The following is a 24,711-nucleotide window of genomic DNA, read 5'->3' as shown; positions in this document are numbered from 1 at the left end:
TTAATAAAGTTATTATTTGTTTTCCTTTTCACTTTAAAAGCAGGTAATTAAATGTTTGATATTTCTCCTAATCACTCTAAATTGATTTGGAAATCATCCAAAGTAATTTTTTGTCTTAATGACCTTGTATTGAAAAACTTCCTGTTGAAGTAGTCAGATGAGTAGGCATTGTGTGCACAAGGCTTTTCATATTTTTTATTTAAGGTCACAGCTGCTTCTGTTCTGCCATTGCCCTGCTCATTTCTTCACTGAAGAAAGGGATTTAATTGCTCATTTAATTAGTGATAAATTATCCAGTGCCTAATTATCTAGTGTATGTACTATCTAAGCTTTTCCTTCCTTCCTCTCTCCCTCCCTCCTTTTCTTCCTTCCCTTTCCTTCCTCCCTCCTTCCCTTCCTTCCTTTGCCATACCTGCGACATGCCCTTGATGGTAATTCTACCAGCAGTTCCTGTGAGATTTCAACTTTTCTTGGTTATTGTCCGTAGACCTCATGTCTTGATCTTTAATTTTTTTAACTTTGGGTTCTGTTCTTCAGTTAAATATTAATCAAGTAGATTAATTTTTAAAACTTTTATTTTAAAATAATTTTAGGTTTACAGAAGAGATGCAAAGATAGTACAGAGAGTTCCCGTGTACCATTTACTCAGTTTCCCCTAATGTTCCACTAATGTCCTTTTTCTGCTGTAGGATTCAATTCAAGACACCATCTTGTTAAACTAAATTGTCATGCTTCCTTAGTCTCCTCTGATCTGACAGTTTCTCAGTCACTTTTGATACTTCTAGAGAGTGTTGGTTAGATGTTTTATAGGACTCCCTTAACTTGAGTTTGTCTGATGTTTTCTCATGACTAGGCTGGGGTTATTGATTTTGGGCGAAAAACACAGAAGTGAAGAACCCTTCTCATTGCATTATCTCAGGGGGATTTATCACTGGTGATATTAATCTCGATCACTTGGTTAAGGTGGTGTCTGTCAGGTTTCTCCACTGTAAAGTCACCATTTTCCTTAGGGCTGGCCCGTGGCTCACTTGGGAGAGTGTGGTGCTGATAACACCAAGGCCACGGGTGCGGATCCCTATATAGGGATGGCCGGTTAGCTCACTGGCTGAGCGTGGTGCTGACAACACCAAGTCAAGGGTTAAGATCCCCTTACCGGACATCTTTAAAAAAAAAAAAATGTTACCATTTTCCCCTTTCCATGTGCTATTTATTAAAAGTGATCACTAAGTCCAGCCCACATTCAAAGGAAGGAGAATTAAGCTTCACCTCCTAGAGGGAGGAGTGTCAAAGAATTTGTGAGCATATATTAACCACCACAGTAACTACTTGGGAGAGATGCCTTGATAGATCCTATTTTTCCTTTCAGCCACTAATTTTAGCATTTATCCATAAATCTTATTACTATAATGTTCTAATGGTGATTTTCTATTTCCCTCAGTCCTTCTATATTTGTTAACTAGTATTCTTTTGAAAGAAAGATGCCTTTTATCTTACAAATAACTTCTTCCCGGTTATTTATTTATTCAGCTATTATTTACATCAGCATGGACTCATGGATATTTATTTTATAATTCAATACCATGCAATACTGGTTATAATTCAATACTATTATAACTTATTTTGTTATTCCGGTTTTTCCAGCTTTGGCCATTGGGAGCTCTGTCAGGTTGGATCCAATGTCCTTTGGACTTGCCCCTGTCATTTTTTATTTTTGTTATTTATTTATTTATTTTTAATACTTGCTTACTTTTTAGCTCTGCAACATCATCCAAGCTCATCTTGTGTTTTCTCTGGCCAGCATTTTTCTTCAAGGAGTCCTGGTACTTTTTGTTAAAGAATTATATTTAGAAAGCAAGATCTGTGTGCTAGGATGCTTGTTGCTACTGGGGTGTCACTGGCCCTCTCAGCAGACAGAGCTAAGATATATATGTGTGTATGGTAACCCATGTATATGTACATATCTACATTTTTTTCTGGATCTATCTGCATATGCATTAAAATAAACATGATCTCATACTGATATCTTCAACTCTAATCCTATACCACAAGGTTTATTCTAGCCTTCCCTCCTTGCTGATTGTAACTTCTTTCTCTCTCAGGGAGAAACCTGACTGTCAGTATCTACAATGTATGTACTTATTTGTTCAACCCTATTGTATATATCAAGTAGTTTCAGAATGATTAATTCAATTTTTAATGTTTCTTATAAAAGGAAGTAACCGTTTCCTGAAATAAGTATATTTTGATGTACTTTAGTGTTTGTTGATGGGCGTTTACCTGTATTATCTGATTAACATTCTCCTTTCATTTTAAAATTCCATAAAAGCAGATCAATGGCTAGGGACAGAGTTTACCCCTAAATAAATAAATTAATTAAAAAAAAAAAAAGAGTTTATCCCTGATGTTCATTGGTAATTTTGAGTATTATAGCAGTAGTTACTTTGTTTTTATTTCTTTTAGATGAAGCTAAAACTAAAAATGTATAACAGCAGAATGGGGCAGCTATGTAGACAGTTCTCAAATACATGATAAAGGTGGCAGGAGGGAGTCTTGTTAATAGACACAAAACAGTTTTTATTTAATCATTTCATTCTGTACTATTTCAGTTCATATTTCTGAATCTCATCATGGGTGTATTGACTGGAACTCTGATTGTCCTGGAACTCTGGTTGGGTGTAATATAGTGATTTCCAGGGTTACATGCATATAAATAAGCTGGGAACCACTGGAAACAATTCAATTTCATGGTCCAGAAAAGAAATAGAGACAGAAAGAAAATTTATTGATGAGTCTGACTTATGGTTGCCACCATTTTACTTTTCTAAACAAATACATTTAAAAAAATCTACTAACACCATATTTTCATAAAAGAAAAAACATTTTACCATTTCAAAAATAAGATATAGGAATAAAATATATTTCTTTACAGTGAATACAATTTAATTGTATTACTCACTATTTTAAAATTTCTATTTTTCTCATTTTTCCGTGGAGGAGTGAAGACATCATAAAAGATTAATGTTTGAGAACCTCTGGTCTGGTGTCTCTGTATTAGTCTGTTTTGGTTATTTATAACAAAATACCTGGAACTGGGTAATTTATAAGCAAAATGAAATTTATTGATTACAGTTTCTGAGGCTGGGAAGTCCAAAGTCCTTCTGGTGGTGGCGACAGTGACCCAGGGGTCTCACATTGCAAGATGGTGAAAACAGAGAGAGAGAACAAGACAGACTCTCCTCTAATTTTAAAGCCCTCAGAGGGACAGCCTGTGGCTCACTTGGGAGAGTGCAGTGCTGATAACACCAAGACCATGGGTTCGGATCCTATATAGGGATGGCCGGTTCGCTCACTGGCTGAATGTGGTTCTGACAACACTAAGCCAAGGGTTAAAATCCCCTTACTGGTCATCTTAAAAAAAAAAAAAAATTAAAGCCCTCAGAACCACACACCTGATCACCATTTTTAATCCATTCACTACTGCATGGTCCTACAATCCAATCACCTCTTCAAGGCTCCACCTTTCAGCTACCGTAATAGGATTTCCCACCCTCTTAAGAGTCACAGTGGGGGTTGTTTCTAATGCATAAAACTTGGGGGACACAATTCAAGTTTCAATGAGTTTTCGGGAGACAATTCAATCCACTACAGTCTCTTATTACAAACAGAGGCTCTTATATCTTGTGCTCTTTTCTTCCACAGGTAAAAGCAGTTGTCATAGTCTTTCTTTTACATTGTCTTTATTTATTTATTTTTTAAAATTTTTACTTTTTGGTGTTATCAGCGCCACACTCTTCCAAGTGAGCCACAGGCCGGCCCGTACATTATCTTTATAATAAGCTTTTGAGTATTGGAGATTAATAGATTTATAACCTGTTGAATTAAATACTCAGTTTTTGCATTCATTGTAGTGACTGACCATGAACTACGCTGTGATGTTAAGGTTGATGTGATAGACAGCATTGAAATTGTATCTCGGACTCGGGAACTCTATGTGGATGATTCACCCCTGGAACTGATTGTGAGGGCATTGGATGCTGAAGGTAAAAAACTTCAGAAGATTCAACAAAATTACCTAAAATAAAGTAATACTCCTTTATGGTTAACACTTGGAAATAGGAACTTGAGTGATAAAAGTAGATTGGAAATAATACTTATTTTCTCATTTGGAGCTCATGTAGATGAGGAATTAATAATTAATTCTTAGTAGAGTTCAATGTATTAGCTACATACTTTCATAAAATTTTCCTGCTATTATTGTTTGTTATCTCAGTACTTTTCTTAAATATCTATATTCTGCCACTGAACTACCAGTGGTTCCTAGATTAATAATTAAGAACATTTTTAAAAATTTATTGCTAGCTCTGTTTTGATCAGTCCACTTTCTGTAAGCCAAGAGAATTAAATGTAAATCTGTGAAAAAGTTTTATAATTTTTTTTTTTTTTTTTTGGTGACCGGTAAGGGGAACGCAACCCTTGGCTTGGTGTTGCCCGCACCGCGCTCAGCCAGTGAGCGCACCGGCCATCCCTATATAGGATCCGAACCAGCGGCCAGAGCGTCGCTGCGCTCCCAGCGCCGCACTCTCTGGAGTGAGCCACGAGGTCGGCCCAAAGCTTTATAATTTTAAGCTAATCTTTCTTGAAACTGATTTTATATTTCTTTTAGTGTACTATGCTAATGCCGTAATATGGTATTAAAACCACTTAAATTTACTGCCACTTTCTTTGTAAACTATTTAGTAAAGAGTAATTTTTTTAAATCTGAAAAATGAACTCTTCTGGAATCTGGTTTTTATAAAAATTTGTTTTGAAGGGACCAGGATTACGGATGCCCATCAACCATAAGGTGGACTATAAGGTGACCTTTATGTAGAAAAGAACAGAAAGAGTGTGGCATAATTTTTGTCAACCCGCATTTAATGGCTAGAGTCCTTTTTACTTTTAGAAAGCTTGTGCAGCAACAGTACTTATGTTATTTATGTAGGGATCTTCCTCATATATGTGTTTTAATTCTTTAATGATAGTGCTTCTATTTTTTCATTTGTTTGGGTTTTTTGTTTTGTTTTTCTTTTTCTCCATTTATTTATTTATTTATTTTAGTGTTTCTATTTGTTAGTGAAAGAGGCCTAAAAATAATTTTGTGGTTAGGTTTCCCTTTTTTGTTGAAGATACCTGAATATTTGATTCTGTCTTGTCTGCTTTTGGCTTACCCTACAGGAAATACTTTTAGTAGTTTGGCAGGGATGATGTTTGAGTGGAGCATTGCCCAGGATGACGAGTCAGCAAGAGAAGGACTGTCTAGCAAAATTAGGTAAACTTGAAACCAAACATAAATCATCTGACTTTGAAGGAGGCATGTGCCATTGGGTGGCACATTGAATAGCAACCATTTGTGTGGACTTCGATACTCCTGCTGTCTGGACTTCTTTGAAACAGATAAACTCACCACCAAAAGTCTTCTATAAAATAAATTATGGTATAGATGTAGGTACCTTTATGATAGCTTAATTTGAGCCACTGTAGGAGAGTTCATGAGCTCAGGACTATTTAATTATTTGTGCCAGGTGTGTCTTCTGGGAGTTGTGTTAATCAAGCTATGTGCACATTCTGAAACAGAGTGAGTAGGATTATAGTATGAAATTTTGTATTCTGTACCAAGGAACAGATCTCAGACAATCCAAGTTTTAGTTCTACAACAGTTTTAGTCAGAAGCACATTAAATACTTTTCTAACAGTGCTTGTGGAAAACAGAAATTTTAAAACTTTTTACACTCTATAGACATTGAAGAGACTATGTTTAAAGTCTCTCAGGTGAATCCCCGAACCAGCTAGCCACCCTACTCCCACCCTCTTCCCCCCAAAAATAAATAAAATAAATAAAGTCTCTTAGGGACCTTTGGAAGAAGATATTGTTTGATTCTGCTAGAAACAAATCTTATTTCATACCTTTAGGATTTTGAAATACTCTGAAGCAGAATATTCTCCCCCAGTCTATATAGCTGAGATGGAAAAAGAAGAGAAACAAGGAGATATGATTTTGGTGTCTGGGATTAGAACTGGTGCTGCTGTTGTTAAAGTTCGAATTTATGAACCTTTCTATAAGGTAAAAAATTTATGCGGTAAAATTTAATCTAACAGGACTGGATGGTTAGCTCAGTTGGTTAGAACATAGTGTTTTAACACCAAGGTATACAGTTTGGATCTCTGTACTGGCCAGAAGCAAAAAATAAATAAATAAACAAACAAATAAATAAAATTTCATCTAACAGTCTCTCCTATAGAAAATATAGTGTCTTATGTTTGTCTTTAGTAGAAGCCCTCTAATCTGATATGATTTGGGCCAATAGTCATTAAATTGAAAAAGCCAGGGCTGGCCAGTTAGCTCATTTGATTAGAGCAGATTGTTATAACACCAAGGTCGGGGTTCAGATCCCTGTACAAAAAAAAAGGAAAAAGTCAGTTGAAGTGGGTAAGCATAAAGAAAACTCTTCTTCTTTATACATTTTATTACCAATTACAATTACAAATAGGACTGGCGCTTTCTCTTAAAACATGTAACTGCATTTTATTCGCCAATCCTTTGATGTAGATTCAAGACCTTACTTTAATCATGAGTTCACTGATTAGAAATCTACGTATTCTTCTTGAAACTACAGTTTCAAGTTTCATATTCTTTTATAGTCAAGTGAAAATGTAAATATGCATAAAGTAACTCAAGTATAGAATTCTACATTTTTCAAGGATTTCTTTCTAATCTTTTACGCTTTTCACCTATACCTAATTTGACAGCACTTATTAGCAGCTTACCTTTAATTTCTTTTTAAAACTTAAAAAATTTTTGTACAGACAACAGCTCCTTCACATTCATAGTTTTTGTCTTAATATAATTATAATTACAACTGGCATAAATGAGTTTGGGAAAGACAAATGTATACTGGTAAGCATTTAATTTAAGTGACAGAGGACTGGCCAGTTAGCTCAGTTGGTTAGAGCATGGTGCTGATAGCACCAAGGTCCATCAAGGTCCAGGGTTCAATTCCTATGTACTGGCTAGATAACCACCCCCCCCCAAATAAATTAATTTTTTAAAAAGTGTGTGTGTGTGTGTATATATATATATATATAACATTTATATATATAAATTCAAGTGGCAGAAACACAAGTGTATGGACATACTAGAGAGCAGCCTACCAATCTCATGTTGAGAAAGTCTTTACAGGAATCAATATGTTCAACAGGCAGTGGAAAGTAACATAATCTGGCAAGTCAGTTAATTGGAGGTTGGCTAAAAGAATTTCTGTGGCAGTCAAGCCTTACCTTTTCTCATTTCAGCATACTTGTCTTTTTACTTACCTACTCCTTTAGAAGAGTTTGCATTTTCTATTCTTAGTCTGAATGACTTACAAAGTCAATAAGTGACTTTGAAAGTTAATGTAGTGTTAAGATTCATGATCACTTTTTAAGGTTAACTGAAATGATGAAGTGATTAGGAAAGTATTTTTATCTTTATAAAAATTTTTTAAAGAAACTTATAAGAAGTAAGCTTATAACAAGGAAGATGTCCTTATGGATTTTGCCTGTGGAAACTTTTTTTTCCTTCTTCTTTTAGAAAGTGGCAGCAGCATTGATACGTCTGCTTGTTTTGGAGAATATATTTCTTATACCATCCCGTGATATTTATCTCTTAGTAGGAGCATATATTAAGTACAAAGTTGCAAAAATGGTTCAGGGAAGAATGACAGGTAAGGTGATGTATCTTTTCCAGTGACTGATTTCCCAAATTCTTTCTGCTGACAAGACAAGCAACTTCACATTACATATGAAAACTATTTTGTGGCGTTAGATTTTGCAATAAAGTATTTCTTAATTGCTGTACTTGAACTAATACTGGAAAGATAGTCCCTATATGTTGAACAGGTTAATGGCATAGTTAGGATTCAGTGCCTATAAACATCTGAATGATCTACTAAAATAACCAAAAATTTACCAGCTTCTGTGGGGCAAGTGAAGACACTTTACTGTCAAGAACTTGAGTGATCATTGCAATGATCTTTGCAAACGTTGTTTCTTGAGAAACTCAGTTCATTAACTGAAAACTTAATACTCGATTGACCCCAAAAGTCCGATTGAGTTTATAAAGCATGCACTGACGGCATTAATATTAATAATTTCCTTACTTACCTAGTGATGAGTCATCCTGCTGCTCAGTTCACTAGTTTTCAAGAATATAATCGATACCAACGACAAACTCATATAGTATTCACCTCAAATAGGGATGTAGAAATTCATCATAGTGGGAAAGAAATTAGAAGTAGATCATACTTTTATTTTAGGCCTGCTTCCTGATCTTCCTCTTATAATCCAACAATACTCCATTACCCACTGGAATGGCTGCTGGTCATTGCATTTATGTATCTTTCGTGTCTTACAGAGGTGAAATTTCCCCTGGAACATTATACACTGGAATTGCAAGACCATAGGGCTGCATATAACGGATCTCTATCTAGGAAAGTGGCTTTACTGGATGAGAAAACAGCCATGGTGACCGCCTTCCAACTGGGCCAAACTAATCTTGTCTTTGTCCATAAAAGTATCCTTTTGTTCAAGTTTTAGCTGCCAATCTACACTTACCTGAGCATGTTAGACATGTTCCTTGGTAAAATAATTTATTAAGAGTGATTATATTACTACTACACTGTTTTTCTATAGGTTTTATTGTTACCAAAGAACTATAAATTATTATTGTCATAATTTCTAATAAAAGATAGGTAGAGAAAGGAGAGTAGTTGGAACTTGTGATTGTTGACCACTGCAAATTATAATTAGGGGACTGGGGAAAATAGAGTTTGGAGAAACGTGTGAATTTTATTTAATTTGTTCTTTCCTATTTTTACATGATAATTGAAAAAAGATTGTATTGTCTGTAGTAGCTATTTAATTAATACTTTTTATATTGAGTGGAGAGTAATTTTTTTTTTTTTTTTAAAGATGACCAGTAAGGGGATTTTAACCCTTGACTTGGTGTTGTCAGCACCATGCTCACCCAGTGAGCGAACCGGCCATCCCTATATGGGATCCGAACCCATGGCCTTGGTGTTATCAGTACCACACTCTCCCAAGTGAGCCACGGGCTGGCCCCGGAGAGTAATTTTTTTTTAATTCACTAAACCTGCTCTGTAAAGACTGGACAAAGAGAGACAAGTAGAGCACTTTTATAGTCAATGAAACAAAACAGAATGAAGATTTAAATTCTTAGAAAATTGAAATATAGGGCCGGCCTGTGGCTCACTCGGGAGAGTGCGGTGCCGATAACACCAAGACCACGGGTTCGGATCCTATATAGGAATGGCCGGTACACTCACTGGCTGAGTGCCGGTCACGAAAAATAAAAAAAATAATAATAAATAAAAAATAAATAAAAAAATTGAAATATGGTTTGGACTCCATTTCCTAATGTTTGATTTGAAAATATTTCCTACTTTGTATATTTGAATCTGAAAGAAATTAATTCATTTGGAAAATCTATTATAGTCCTACCCTATACTCAGTGTTGTTCTAAGCACTAGAGATACAGGCTGCTATTTTACCCAGGATAGTTAGGGAACACAGATACCTGGGTGAAAGAGCTCCAGGCAAAGGAAATTGCAATTGCAAAGGTTCTGAAGCAGGAACATGTTTGGCTTTTTTAAAGAAGAGCAAGAAGGGATGGGGTTGGGGGAGAGAAGTGGTGGACTAATAGGTACAAAACTGTGCTGTCTACGCTAAATGAATGATTGTGCAGTATATGCATGTATTGAAACAACACACTGTACCCCACAACCATGTACAAGTAAATATTAAAATAAAAATTTTAAAAATATGTAGAAGAGCAAGAAAGACAGTGAAGCTGAAGTACAGTGAATCAGGGGAAAATAGTAGAAGAGGTAATAGAGTAGGGAATGGGTAGATTATGTAGGGCCTAGTAGGCTTACTCTGAATAAGAGTCTGTCAGGCTTGAAAGATACAGTATTTCTTGTAGAATAGTGTTACTTAGCTGTTTATATTATTTTTCTAACACATATTAAGGAGGGTTATTGATCTACTGTTGTTTGTTCTTTAGTCATTTTAAGGTGCCTAGGACATTTGTCAACAAATACAATAGTACATATTTACAAAATAAACTAAGTCATTCAATATGTATTGAGTCTCAGCTGTGTGTCAGGCACTTCCCTGAATTCCCCAGACAGACTTACATGTTCTTTTTTTTTTTTATTCTCAGTTCATATTGTTATTTATTCCAAAGTAGCAAATATTAAAATACATTTGCCTATTTTTGTGTCTTTCTTGTGGTCATGAATAGTGACTATAGATAATTTGTCCCAGCACCTGATGTAGGGTGTCTGATGGTACTATTCATGGAGATGGGCAATATAAGAATGAGCAGGGTTAAGAGAAAAGATAAGAAGTTCAGTTTTTCATATGTTAACTTGAAGTAACTGTGGAAGACATCCAAGAAGAAATTTTTATTATGTATCTCGAGGATGAAGATAGGTATTTGAAAGTTATCAGTTTATAGATAGGTGATAGTTGAAGCTGTTATAGATAAAATCATCTCAGGAGAGTCTATAGTGTGAGAAGAGAAGTTGGTCAAAGACAGAGCTTTATAATACCAGCTTTTAAGGTTCTTATAGAAGAAAAGGAACTCTAAAGGTGGTCCAGAAAGAGTGCTTAAAAAGTCATAGGGAAAGCAGGAGAGAGGAGTTTCACAGTAACCAAGCGAAGAATTTATGAAGAGAATGTTCAGCAGGTGAAATCTGGTAAACATATCGAGTAAGGTAAAGACTGAAGGGCTGTAGTAACTAGGAGGTCTTGGGTTACTTTATAAAAATAGCTTGACTTTGAAAAGGAGAAAAAGGAGATAGAACTTTGAAAGACATAAGGAGGGCTTTTTTAAGATTGGAGAAACTTGAATATGTCTATAAGTTAAACAGAGAGTTGGCAGAGATATGGGAGAAAAGACAGCTAGTTGATGGAGCAAGTTTTCTGAGAAGCAAGAGAAAATGAGATTCAAAACAGAGGTGGGAGGATTAGATTGAAGGAAGGATATCTTGTTCTGATATCAGAGAAACTAATTGTTTAGAGATCTGTTGATATGTTTCCTCATATGTAAAATGAACGGAATGTTGTATTTCTGAATTTCCTTTTAGCTTTTATGTTTTAGAACATTATATAAGTCCGTATCAGAATCAAACCTAGTTTAGCAGAGTTGCTTATGCAGTCTTTAGAAGATTTGCTTTAATGAATAGATAAAAGTAATCTTTAATTAACATATTAATTATGTATATTAATAGCTCTTTTGGAATACATGAGGCAGCTTTAAAAGTTTGCTCCTATAAGTAAATTAAATATTACTTTACCTCCATTATCTCTATAGATAATATAGTGATAAATTATAGCCTAGTCTGTGACTGAGATAATATAATTTCTAAATTAATATACTTTCAATTAATGAGTATTTTCTATTTAGTCATCTCAGTTATATATTTCTCAGAGAAAAAATAATATTTTCTTAGCTTTTTGATGTAATATATATTTTTAGAGGGAAGCATATTCCTAATTAGATTCTACATAGACTGATATTGGAATAAATTTGTATTTCTGCTTGAATTTAACTGAAAGGGATGTGGGTAGTATAATGTGTAAGTGACCTAGAAGCATCTTTGGAGGCAAAGAAAAAACGTATTGGTATTAAAGATTTGCTGCAGGTAATAGAAAATCAACTAGTGATTTTGAAACTGTCTGTGGAGCACTTAGGATGTCGTGCCCCTCTCTCCCCCTCCATCACTAATGTTCATCCTTTCAGCCAGAAGGGCTCTTCCTCCAGAGTGGCACCACTTTGTCCTGCTTTCCATATTGGGCTCCTGTGTAAGAATTTATTTGGAGAAAGGGTTCTTCTGCTAAAAGAATGTTAAAAGCACAGAGCGTGATCTTTTTTCTCCCATTTCATCTTCCTTAAATTTGAAATTCAATTTTTTTTCTCATCTGTAAATTGAGAAATCCACTCCCCACTGCCTACTTTCAAAGTCTACTGAGCATTGAGATCATGTTGTGACTTGTCATGGAAGTACAAGGATTGGGATTCTAGGAATTAATTTCTAAGTAGTTTAGTATAGTTCAATCGTATTCCAAAAGATCAGGTTACTTGTGTTACCTAATCATGTGTGACCATTTCTATTAGTATAGCTTTTACTCACCAAAGAAGCTATGAGCTAGACCAGTAAATTAACAAGCAGATTTGACTTTAAAAAATTGAGAATCTGGGATCCAGAAGTAGGTGAAGTTTATTTCTTTGTTGTTGTTTCAATCAAAAGAGAGCAAGAATGGAAGTAGATGAAATTTGAACAGTGAGAATACATTAACAGCATCCAAAGACTTCTGACAGTGTTATGACCAGCATGGTGGTATATAGTTTGCAATTTAAAAAATTAAAATTAATATGCTTAATATGAGGATAGAAATCAGAACAGTGGTTACTGTTTTGGAGGAAAGAAGATTAACTGGAAAAAGCAAGGAGGGAACTTTCTAGGATGATGGAAATGTCCTATATCTTGACTGAGGTGCTGGTACATAGGTTATATCCATTTGTCAAAACACACTGGCACTTAGAAATACATGTTTTCTTTAAGTAGTTATACTCAATTGAAAAATAACAAAAATAGAAAAAAAAATCGAAATGTAAATGACTCCCACTAGCATGGGTTATATTCCTTTACTTGTTAGTGTGCTGGTGCACTGGTGGCAAAATAAACGTGTTTTCTTGTGAAAAAAATTTTTTTGAAATTCAAGAGTATTTGATCCTGTGATGACTAAGAGTCCCTCAGACTTGCTCAGAAGGATACACATTTAAGTTTTGTCTTTCCAAGGAATAATTAAAGATACAATTTTTGTTTGTTTTTGTTAGCAGGTTATTTATTTATTTATTTATTTATTTATTTATTTATTTATTTGCTAGCTCACCTTTCTTTTTTCACCCAATTCTCTCTCACACCATTTCCTTAAACAAATATTAAGATGTCCATATGCGATTTGTATCTGGACTCCCAAATTGCACCATATATGTTGTAGAGCCTGGATTTTTAGGTAATTTTAGAAAATAATTTTCAGAAAGTCAAATTGTTTAAATTATTTCACTAAAATGAACACATTAAAAACTAGTGTTTCTTTAACCTTTGTTTTGAGATTTAACTTCAAATTCAACCTTACTTTGACATATTTTCTCACATTGTTTGTTCTATATTATCTTCAAGAATGAAGCATCTTGAAATAGATTTTGAAAAGATATGAAAATCCATGTAATACAGTCTGGGTTAGGAAAAGAGACTTTATACAAGGAAAATAGAATCTTAATGTCTTTAGGCTACGATACAAGGAGTCTGACTGAAAGAAGCTGAAACTTCGCCTGACAAATTAGGAATGAGCCAAAATTGTGGTTTATTCTTGTCTGAAGTGAGAGTGTTTCTTTGTACCTGAGGTGAACTAAGTTAAACCAGGATTTTTTGAACTCCAAATTATTATACAATTTGAGAGAAGGAACTAAAAGATCTGCTTTGGAAATCATCCCGTCTATTAGCGAGTTTCACTTTTTGAATAGCTTTTTTAAGTTTGTGTATTTTAATTCATTGTAGAAAAATGATGGCCTCTTCTAATATTTTTGTTTCTTATTTTATGTATAGGTTTTACTGTCCAACCTGGACACCGATGGAGTCTAGAGGTGGGACAGGTGTATGTCATTACAGTAGAAGTGTTTGATAAAAGCAACACAAAGGTCTATATTTCAGATGTGAGTCTCTCTTTTGTATTTTTCTAGCTCCTTGTATGGATAACTCCTTGAGCGGGCTATCTTTCTGGCTAGAAAGCCCTCTTTCTTCCTTTGCTTCCAGATATTACCTTTGGAAAATCAAGCTACTAGTTTTCTATTATTATTAAATAGTTTTGTCCTTGAGGAATGCTAAACCAGAAGTAAAAGATATAATTTGGTCATAATTATAGAAAGACATTGAAGAGAGCACCAGTGATAACACTTTGGAGGGGATCCTCATTCTACAACTTCACTTCAGAGATGGTTACCACAGTTTTGTACTGGTGAACATTGTAATGATGGTTACCACAGTTTTGTACTGGTGAACATTGTAGTATGAACATCAGATCTGAAGTATTGTACTCACTGTCCAGGGTCCCTTTTTTTCTCCTGAGAATTTTCAACTTATGGAATGGCACAAATTACACTAAAATTTACATAAGCTTTGACTCTTTCTGTTCCTGATGCTTGCAAGATCTTTCTTGATCTTTTAAAAACTAGTACCATTTTAAAATTATATCTTACTAACTTAGTAAGAACTTTCATGAAGGAGAGCAAAGGTTTTGTTTTTATTTCTTTATCCCCTGAATGTATAGCCACAGTTTTATATATGCTTTGGGATTAAGGTGGCCTTACTGTAAACACATCTTCAGGTTTGTGTTGCTGTTGGGCTGATTTTCAGAATCTCAGGATTTCATACAACTTTCTAAGGGAGTACTTTGAAGAGCAACTGTCTACTGTGAATGGATCTTACCATGTGGTAAAAGCCTTGAAAGATGGTGTTGTGATGATAAATGCATCCCTGACTTCCGTCATTTGCCAGGTAGGAATTAAAAGTGTGGTCTTTTTACCTTAAGAACACTGAAGAACCTTGGCTGACTTGTTGATTTGCAAGCAGATATATGGCATATACCATCTTTATCTTTCACAAAAATAAAAAAGAAACTGATAAACAGTACACTCAGTAGTTTATACCTCTACAAATTTTCTGTTCTAATGTTTGTTATTGCACATATCTGCATTTGTGGTCATTGTGTGTATATCATTTGGGGTTCCTTTAAAAAATTATTAAATACGCACATTTCCATGTGTCATCAGGTCCACAGTAGGGTACCTTTTATTCTAAATATCCAAAGGGTAAATATGCCAATTTCTTTAGCCAAGCCCCCAACATTGAACTTTTGCATTAATTATATCTATTTTTTTACTATTATAAATGGCATAACTGAGTATCTTAGTACATTTTTTTCCCTTTTAGTTGATTTTCAGATGGTGTAATACCAGAAATGGAGTTACTGGGTGAAGGGATAAGAAATGAATCTGTTTCTAATACCTCCAAAATATATGTGTACTGATTTTTTTTTTTTTTTTTTTTTTTAAAAAGATGACCGGTAAGGGGATCTCAACCCTTGGCTTGGTGTTGTCAGCACCACGCTCAGCCAGTGAGCAAACCGGCCATCCCTATATAGGGATCCAAACCCGTGGCCTTGGTGCTCTCAGCACCGCACTCTCCCTAGTGAGCCACGGGCCGGCCCTCCAAGAGACATTCTTGATTCTGCCTCTCCCTCGCTTCTACATTCAATATATTATTAAGTGCCATATCAATTCTTCTAAATGTCTCTCAAGTTTGTTTATTTCTTGCTATCCCCACTGCTGTCTTTCACCTAGACTTTTGCAGTAGCTTCCTAACTGATATTCCTACCTCCAGTCTTGCCCCTAGCTAGAATGATATTCCAAGAACTACAAAAACTATTATATGTTTACCTGTTTAAATTCCTTTGGTAGCTTCCTATTGATTTTAAGGTAGTTTAAACTTCTTAACATGGTTTTATAGGACCCTCTATGACAGAGATCACAAACTGGTAGCCTGGAGACTATCTCGGTTTGTAGTCTTGCTTTTTATTTTGGCATGTAAGTTTCTTTTTAATTGGAAAATTTCAAATAAAATTGAAGACTTTGATCTTCTAGAAAAATATGAAGATCCGATAACAATCAGTTGGAACAGATAGTGGTTGCACCATTTACATTGTACTTTTCAGTCTGCTGTAGTTCCTACCATTCTCTCTTATTTTATATCCAGCTTAATAAACTGGTTTATCTTATCTACCTGGTACCTGTAGACATTTGAGTATGTGGCTCCACCTAAATGATTGGTGCCTGACTTCTCCAGTCTCAGTTGTTGTCATTCTCTCTTATGCTCCAGCCACTCAGAACTTTCTGTTCCTAGAAAATGCCTTGTTACTTTTTGCCTCTGAGTTATATTTTCATTTGTTTTCTTTCTGTTTTTATAAACAAATGCAATTCCTTTTGTCTACAACACTTTCTTTCTATTCAGTGTACAGATCCATAATATTCATCATACTTTAATGTTATTATTTGCATCTTTCATCAGATTTTAAACTTTGAGGTAATACTGTGTCTACTTTGTTCATAGCTCTTTGCCTAACATTTAACAGGAACTGACGTAGAGTTGGTACAAATAAATATTTGTGGAATGAATTAATATTAAATAATTTGGATTAGTATGGTCAGGCATGGATCTACATTTATTATTCAGATAAATCTATTTTTTTCAACAATATTTAATACACAGTGATTTACCCTATTTCTAGAATTGCCCTTCAATCCCACAGGTTCTTCTTTTAAAAAAGTATTATGTTTTAAAATCTGAGCTCATACTTCTCTAAAAAATTGTTGATATATTTGGTATCATTGCCTTGATCCTACTGTTTATCAGGTTCAAATTTGACCTGGAGATTTTAATTGACATTCATTACACTCTTAATTCAGTGAAGATAGAGACAGGTCTTGAGTTTTCCTTGTTTCCTTGGTACCTAGTTAAGAAAGTTGGATAATAATTTCTATTTTTCTGTATTTGGGGATAATATGAGGATTATTTATTATCTGAAATTTGGAAGAAGTCTTTATTGAATATACTGGAGCACTTAACCATTTTTGAGAAAGAGTTATTAATAACTTTTTAAACTTTTTGTTTTGAAATTATTGTAGATTTATAGGAAGTTGCAGAAATAGCACATAGGACAAAGCAGTTGTACAAATGGCCAGTGAGCACATGAAAAGATGTTTAACATGATTAGTCATTTTAAAAATGCAAATCAAAACCACAATGAGATACTACTTCACACCCACTAGAATGGCTAAAATAAAAAAGACAGACAATGACAGGCGTTGGTGAGCATGTAGAGGAATTGGAACCCTCATATGCTGTTGGTGGAAATGTAAAATGGTGCAGCCACTTTGGAAAACACCTGGCAGTTCATCAAAAGTCTCAGCATACAGTTACTATATCACCCGGCAGTTTCATTCTTATGTATATATGCAAGAGACATGAAGAGGTATATCCACCCAAAAACTTGTACATGGATGTTCATAGCAGCATTTTTCATTATAGCCAGAAAGCAGAAAAAACGCAAGTGTCCATCAACTGATGGATAAATAAACATGGTATATCCATATAATGGATAAAAAGAAATGAGGTACTGATATATCCTACAACATGAATGATTTCGAAAACATTGTCCTAAGTGAAAGAAGCCACTCACAAAAGACCACGTGTTGTATGATTACATTTATGTGAAATATCAAGAATAGGCAAATCTGTAGAGACAGAAAGTAGATTAGGGGTTACCTAGAACCAGAGGGAGTGGAAAGCTTAGAGGGTAACAGCTGAGAGATGTGGGACTTCTTTTTGGGATAATGAAAATGTTCTAAAATTGAGTGTGGTGATGATGCCTGCAAAATTGTGAATATACTAAAAGCCATTAAGTTGTACACTTTAAATTGGCATATAGGTCAATAAAAGTGTTAAAAATATACATATATACTCCTTGTTCTTTCTCCACTCTCACTGCTTCACTTGACTAGCCTAAAAAAACAAAATACACACATATATAGTACATAAGGTCCCTTGAACCTTTTACTCAGTTCTCCCGATGATGACATCTCATATAACTAGTACAATATGAAAATGAGAAAATTAACATTAGTACAATACTGTGTGGTTTTTTGGGTTTTATGGGGTGGATTTGTTTTTGGTGGCTGGCCGGTAGAGGGATCAAACCTTGGACCTTGGTGTTACCAATACCACACTCTGAACAACTGAGCTAACTGGACAGCCCAGTACAATACTGTTAATTAGACTTCAGACCTTAGTCAGTTTTTATATGTACTCATTTTGTGTGTGTGTGTGTGTGTGTTTATGCGATTTGGATCCATGTATAGATTCATGTAACTGCCACCATCATCATCATATAGAACTGTTCTATCACTACAGAGGAAATCCCTTATGCTAATTTCTTATAGTCACACCCACTCCTGTCCCTTCCCTATCCCCTAGAATCTGTTCTCCTCTGTAGTTTTGTCATCTTGAGGATGTTATATAAATGAAGTTATACAATATGTAAACCTTGAGATTGGCTTTTTTTCACTAAGCGTGATGCCCTTCAGATAAATGTAAATTGTTGTGTGTCAATATTTCACTTTTTAATAATTGCTGAGTAGTATTCCATTGTATGGATATACTGGAATTTGTTTAACACTTGTTGAAAGACGTTTGGATTGGTGTTTGGCTATTTCAAATACAGTTTCTCTGAGCTGGCCTGTTAGTCAGTTGGTTAAGAGCACAGCCTTATAACCCCAAGGTCACAGGTTTGAATTCCAGTACTGGCCAGCTGCAAAAAAAAAAGAAGCTTCTCTGAACATTCTCGTATAGATTTCGGTGTGAACATAAGTTTTAATTTCTCCGTGCAATTGTTGGGTCATATGTTAACGACATATTTAGCTTTTTTTTATTTTGACATATTTAGTTTTATAAGAAACTGCCAAACTATTTTCTAGAGTTTCTGTACAACTTTATTTTATATTCCCATCAACAATATGTGAGATATCATTAATAAGTTTTAAAGTTTCTTCTTTTTTTTCCATAGTTGTTTTGAGCTCTCTATTTTTCTATTGTATAATTTCGATAATAAATTTTGGTGGATGAAATTCCTTGTTGTCAAATCTGTTTTGCATATAGCTGAGAATAATACTCATCTTCAATTTTTAAAAGGTTAATTATTCAGTTTATTAAGTTGCTTTTTCTATTAATGGTTTCTTTTTTGTGCTTTGTCTTTGTTCATACTTTTAGATATTTAAAGAACTTTCATACTTCCACAGGACATTAGAGGAAAACATATTTTTAAGCATTCGTAATTATTAAAGTATGAATATTTATTGTAGAAAAATAGTAAAAACAGAAATTATAAAATGAAATGTAAAATTCACCCATAATGCCACCATTTAGAGGCAAATACTATTAACATTTTGACATTTTCCATCTGATTTCTTTTTTCTACATTTTTTCTTTACATTTTTTCACGAACCTTGCTAAAATGACTTAATAATTCTAAAATTCATCTATAGAGTCATTTGGATTTTCTACTATATTATCTATAATTATCCACAAGTTTTGTTTCTTTCTTTCCAGTCCTCTTTTTCCAATCCTAATACCTTTTACTTCTTTTTCTTGCCTTATTCAGTCATTAATACAGTTCTGAATAGAAATGATACTGGTGGGCATTTTTGTCTTGTTTCTGATCTCAAAAGGAAAGCTTTTACCATTTCTCTATTAAGTATGATGTTGGTTAGGTTTTTAAATTTAATTTAATTTTTATTTTTATTGAATCAAAATTGACTATACATATTTTTGGGGTTCAACATTGAGATATGTTGATCAAATCAATATCACTAGCATATATATTATTACAAATCGTAATTATTCTTTATGCCCCTTGTCCAATCTCTTCCCATCCCCCTGTCACTCCCCCGTCCGCCCTCTAATTACCCTAGATTTCTTCTCTCCTGAAAGAATATTGGTTACTCTGTTGATTTGTAATGCTGAGAGGTGTGATCAGGTCCCCCAGTATTATCATAGAGCAGATGCTTCTTCTGTTACTCTGAAATGGGTTTTGTGGAGAGACACATCCTCTTCTTTTCTTTATCTCTGCTGGTGACTCCTTGTGTCAATGCACTCCAGTGGTTGGCGGACCATCTGCGTGGTGGTTGTGGCATCTAGCTGCTTTTGCAGCAACCATGGTTATTGTGGTGGCTGTGGTGGGCCACCCACATGGAGATGATGTTTTTGGCATGCTCCTTGGTGCTGGTTGTGGGAGGGGGGCCCGGTCATTGGCTCCATGCCCTGAGCCCCTAGGTGGGGCCCCGAGGTGCTGGTAGTGTGCCTGGTTGTGAGCAGGGGGGGTCGGGTCCCCGCTCCATGTACCAGACCCCCAGGTGGGGCCTCAAGGCGCTGGTGGTATGCCTGGTTGTGGGAGGGGGGTCCGGTCCACTTCATGATTCAGGTCCCCAGGCAGGCCTCGAGATGCTGTCATGGTGTGCCTGGTTGTGGGAGGGGTGTCTGGTCCCCAGATCCATGCCTTGGGTCCCTGGGCAGGCCCCACGGTGCTGGTGTTGTGTGCCTGGTTGTGGGAGGGGTGTCCAGTCCTCAGCTCCCTGCTTCGGGTCCCCAGGTGGGCCCTGAGGCACTGGCGGTGTGAATGGTTGTGGACAGGGATCCTGTTCCTGGCTCCATGCCTCATGTCCCCTGGTGGGCCCCAACGCACTGGTGGTATGCCTGGGCCAGAACTAATTTTTTGTCCTTTGCTTAATTCTAACACAGTGGAACTTCCTGTGGAAACCAGTACTTGAGCTGTGTTGTTGAGCTAAATTGCTGCTTTGCTGCTGTTTCCCTAGGGAAGACTTTTTGTGTAGCTCAGGGTTTAATGGTTGAGCTTATAGGTACTCCCGGCTCTCCACAGACTCAGTGCACCTGGGTTGTATAGAAACTCTGATCAGGGCCTGATGTTTTTCATCAAACTGCACCCCATGCAATTCTGCATTCTGGACCAGTCTCCTCTGAGTGGTTCTGCACTGATTGGGGGGCAGATCAGCCGTCCTTGCTGTGTCCCAGTGTTCTCCTGGTGGGCCTGTCTCCCCCACCACTTGTGCTCCAAACACTTCCCATGGGACAGGCCATGCACTCATCCCTTGCAATGACTCACCAGCCTCTGAATTGCTTCCCTTTTTAGCTGTTCTGGCTCCTTGCTCCTGCGTGGATCCACGGGAACCCTATAAGTGGTCTTGTTGTCCTGGGGGCCACCAAGGTCCTCTTCTCCCCTGCTGCCTCCAAGTAACTCCATCTGAAGGGCACAGCTGCGGCTTCTGCCGACCTCTGCTCCATGCGCTCAGCAGCTCCAGCATTAAAGCAGCCACAGACCTAAACACTCGGAGCAGTTTTTTCTTTCTCTCATCGTGGTTTCTCCCACCTTCATGAACTCTGTAGGTCTCTCCTCCTCTTCCCCTGAGCTCCAGCAGCCCCAGCTTGGCTGATGTTATATTTTTATAGTTGTAAATTGGTTGATTTGTGGGAGAGAGTGTCACGGGGGACAGTCTGTTCCACCATTTTGACTGGAACTCTGGTTAGGTTTTTTTAAAAAAAGATATGCTGTATCAAGTTATTTAAATTTTCTTTATTCCTAGATTCCTGTATCTATATGAATAGATGTTGTGTTTTATTATATATTTTTTTCTGCATCCATTAAGATGATTATGTGATTTTTTCACCTACTTTTTCTATTATGGTGGTGAATTACAGTGACTGGTTTTTGAATGTTAAACCGATATTACTTTACTAGTTTAAATCCAATTTAATATTTACATATTACTTCTGAATATGTTGCTCAATTCTGTTTGCTAATATTTTGTTCAGGATTTTTTGCATTCCATAATGATTAATGATGTTGAACATCTTTTAATGTGATTACTTTAAGTTCATATATCATTTTTGGTGAAGTAGCTGTTCAAATCTTTTGCCCATTTAAAAAATTTTTTAAAGTTGTTTGTCTTTTTGCTATTGATTGGTGGGATTTCTTTATGTATTCTAGATATGAGTCCTTTATTAGATACATGTTTTGCAAATATTTTTTCCCCAGTCTGTGACTGACCTTTTTATTTTCTTAATAGTATCTTTCAAAAATCAAAATGTTTGAATTTTGATGAAGTACAGTTTATCAATTTTTCCTTTCATGAGTCATGTTTTTGTTTACTCCCCCAGAAATTTTTGCCTAAACCAAGTCTATAGTCTTCTTCTAGATTTTTTTATATAGTTTTAGCTTTTATGTGTGGATCCGTGATACATTGTTTGTTTGTTTGTTTTTGGTTGCTGGCCAGTACAGGGATCTGAATATGATACATTTCAAGTTAATTTTTATATATGGTGTGAGGTAAGGGTTGAGGTTTATTTTTTCCCATATGAATATTGAATTTCTCCAGCACCATTTTTGAAGAGATTATCCTTTCCCCATTGAATTACCTTGGTACCTTTGTCAAAAACCAGTTGACCGGGCCCACCCCTGGCTCACTTGGGAGAGTACGGTGCTGGTAACAACAAGGCCATGGGTTTGGATCCTATATAGGGATGACCTGTTTGCTCACTGGCTGAGCATGGTGCTGACAATACCAAGCCAACGGTTAAGATCCCCTTACTGGTCTTCTTTTTAAAAAAAACAAAAACAAAAACAAAAAAACGGTTGACCACATATGTGAGGGTCTATTTGGGGACTCTATTCTTTTACCTAAATGTCATTTTTGTGCCATTGCCATCGCTTTATAGAAAGCTTATAATCAGGTTTTGTAAGTCTTTGTTCTTTTTCATAAATTGGCTATTGTAGTTATTTGAAATTCCATATAAATTTTAGAAACAATTTGTCAGTTTCTACAAAAAACCTATGACTATATACAGGCCAGCCAACAAAAAAACCCAAAAAGCCTACAAGGATTTTGTTTTGTGATGAAATTCATATAACATAAAATTAACCACTTTAAAGTGTACAATCAGTGGCATTTAGTACATTCACAGTACTGTACAACTATCACCTCTATCTAGTTTTAAAGCATTTTCATGAACCCCAAAGGACACCTAATACTCATTAGGCAGTCATTCTTCATTCTCCCCTCTGCCAAGTCCCTAGTAACCACTAATCTACTTTCTGTCTCTGTGGATTTATCCATTCTGGATATTTTATAAAATAGAATAGGGCCGGCCCTGTGGCTCACTTGGGAGAGTGCGGCGCTGGCAGCGCCAAGGCCGCGGGCTCGGATCCTATATAGGGATGGCCAGTGCGCTTACTGGCTGAGCGTGGTGCATACGACACCAAGCCAAGGGTTGTGATCCCCTTACCGGTCAAAAAAAAAGATAGAATAATACAATATGTGGCCTTCTGTGTCTGGCTTCTTTCGCTGAGCTTAATGTTTCAAGGTTCATCCATGTTGTAGCATCTATCAATATGTCATTCCTTTGTTATGGCTAAATAATATTCTATTGTATTTATATACCACATTTTGTTTGTCCATTTATCCACTGGTGGACCTTTGGGTTTTTTCCACCTTTTAACTATTGTGAATAGTGCTGCTATAAACATTTGTGTACAGGTTTTTGTGTGAACATCTCTTTTCAGTTCTCTTGAATGTATATGTAGGAGTGGAATTGCTGAGTTATGTGATAATTATGTTTGACTTTTTAAGGACCCACCAAACTTTCCACAGCAGCTGAATTCTTTTTTATTTCCACCAACAATGTTCAGTTTCTCCACATCCTTGCCAATACTTGCTCTTCTTTTAAAAATTTTATTATAGCCATGCTAGTGGGTGGAGAGTGGTATCTCACTGGAATTTTGATTTCCTTTTCTCTAATGCCTAGTGATATTGACCATCTTTTTATATGCTTGTTGGCCACTTGTATATCATCTTTGAAGAAATGTCTATTCAATTTTATGCCCACTTTTTAATTGGATTGATTATCTTTTGTTTAATTGTAAGAGTTCTTTATATTTTCTGGATATTGGACCCTTCTCAAGTATATGATTAGCAAATATTTTCATGCATTCTGTAGGTCTCTTCATTTTCTTTATATATTCCTTTGATGGACAAAAGTTTTTAATTTTGATGAGGTCCAATTTATCTACTTTTTGTTCTTATTGTTTTGATTTTTCTTTTGGTATCATATCTAAGAATTCACTCCCAAACCCAAGGTCATGAAGTTTTATCCCTATGTTTTTTTCCTAAGAGTTTTATAGTTTTAGCCCTTACATTTAGGTCTTTGATCCAGTTTTAGTTAATTTTTGTATGTGATTTGAAGTAAAGCTCTAACTTCCTTCTTTGCATATGGATATCCAGTTTTCTCAGCACCATTTGTTGAAAAGGCTATTTTTTACCTCACTGAATGGTCTTGGCACCCACGTCAAGTAGGTCAAAATCAATTGACCATAGATGTATGTTTTATTTGTGGACTCTCAATTCTATTCCATTGTCTTTATGTCTACTCTAATGGTAGTACCACATTGTTTTTGATTACAGCTTTGTATTATGCTTTTAAATCAGGAAAGGTAAATTCTCTAACTTTGTTCTTCAAAGATTGAAGTTTGTTTTTCAAGATTGTTTTGGCTACTCGGGGGTCCCTTTGAATTCCATATGCATTTTAGGATTGGCTTTTCCATTTTTGAAAAAAACAAAAACAAAAAAGGCCATTGGGATTTTGATAGGGATTGCACTGAATCTGTAGATCATTTGGGGGAGTATTGTTATCTTAAAAATACAGATGCTTCTTGACTTAACGATGATATTTAGTCCTGATAAACCCATCCTAAGTCAAAAGTGGCATAAGTCAAAATGCATTTAACACCCCAAGAAACCCATTGTAAAGTTGAAAAACCATAAGTCAAACCATGGTAGGTCAGGGACTGTCTGTATTAAGTATTCCAATACATGAACATGGGATGTCTTTCTCTTTATACAGGTCTTCTTTAACTTATTTAATTAATGTT

The 24,711-nt window shown here is 35.6% G+C and overlaps 1 protein-coding gene across 2 annotated transcripts in view; it reads left to right on the top strand.

Annotated features, from left to right (window-relative positions):
* The window catches only part of NUP210L (nucleoporin 210 like), a 103,228-nt gene that overhangs the window by 4,748 nt on the left and 73,769 nt on the right, over nucleotides 1–24,711 (top strand). For both annotated transcript variants that reach the window (XM_063104965.1, XM_063104963.1), the window contains exons 3-10: nucleotides 3,909–4,040; nucleotides 5,215–5,308; nucleotides 5,950–6,100; nucleotides 7,607–7,739; nucleotides 8,429–8,587; nucleotides 13,048–13,116; nucleotides 13,710–13,816; nucleotides 14,517–14,657. In XM_063104965.1, coding sequence (XP_062961035.1) covers nucleotides 3,909–4,040; nucleotides 5,215–5,308; nucleotides 5,950–6,100; nucleotides 7,607–7,739; nucleotides 8,429–8,587; nucleotides 13,048–13,116; nucleotides 13,710–13,816; nucleotides 14,517–14,657 — 986 coding nt within the window. The remainder of the gene's footprint in view (nucleotides 1–3,908; nucleotides 4,041–5,214; nucleotides 5,309–5,949; nucleotides 6,101–7,606; nucleotides 7,740–8,428; nucleotides 8,588–13,047; nucleotides 13,117–13,709; nucleotides 13,817–14,516; nucleotides 14,658–24,711) is intronic.

The sequence above is a fragment of the Cynocephalus volans genome, chromosome 8, assembly GCF_027409185.1.
Source record: "Cynocephalus volans isolate mCynVol1 chromosome 8, mCynVol1.pri, whole genome shotgun sequence".
Taxonomy (NCBI): domain Eukaryota; kingdom Metazoa; phylum Chordata; class Mammalia; order Dermoptera; family Cynocephalidae; genus Cynocephalus; species Cynocephalus volans.
Note: the sequence above shows the minus strand (reverse complement) of the source record. Positions and strands in the feature narration are given on the sequence as shown.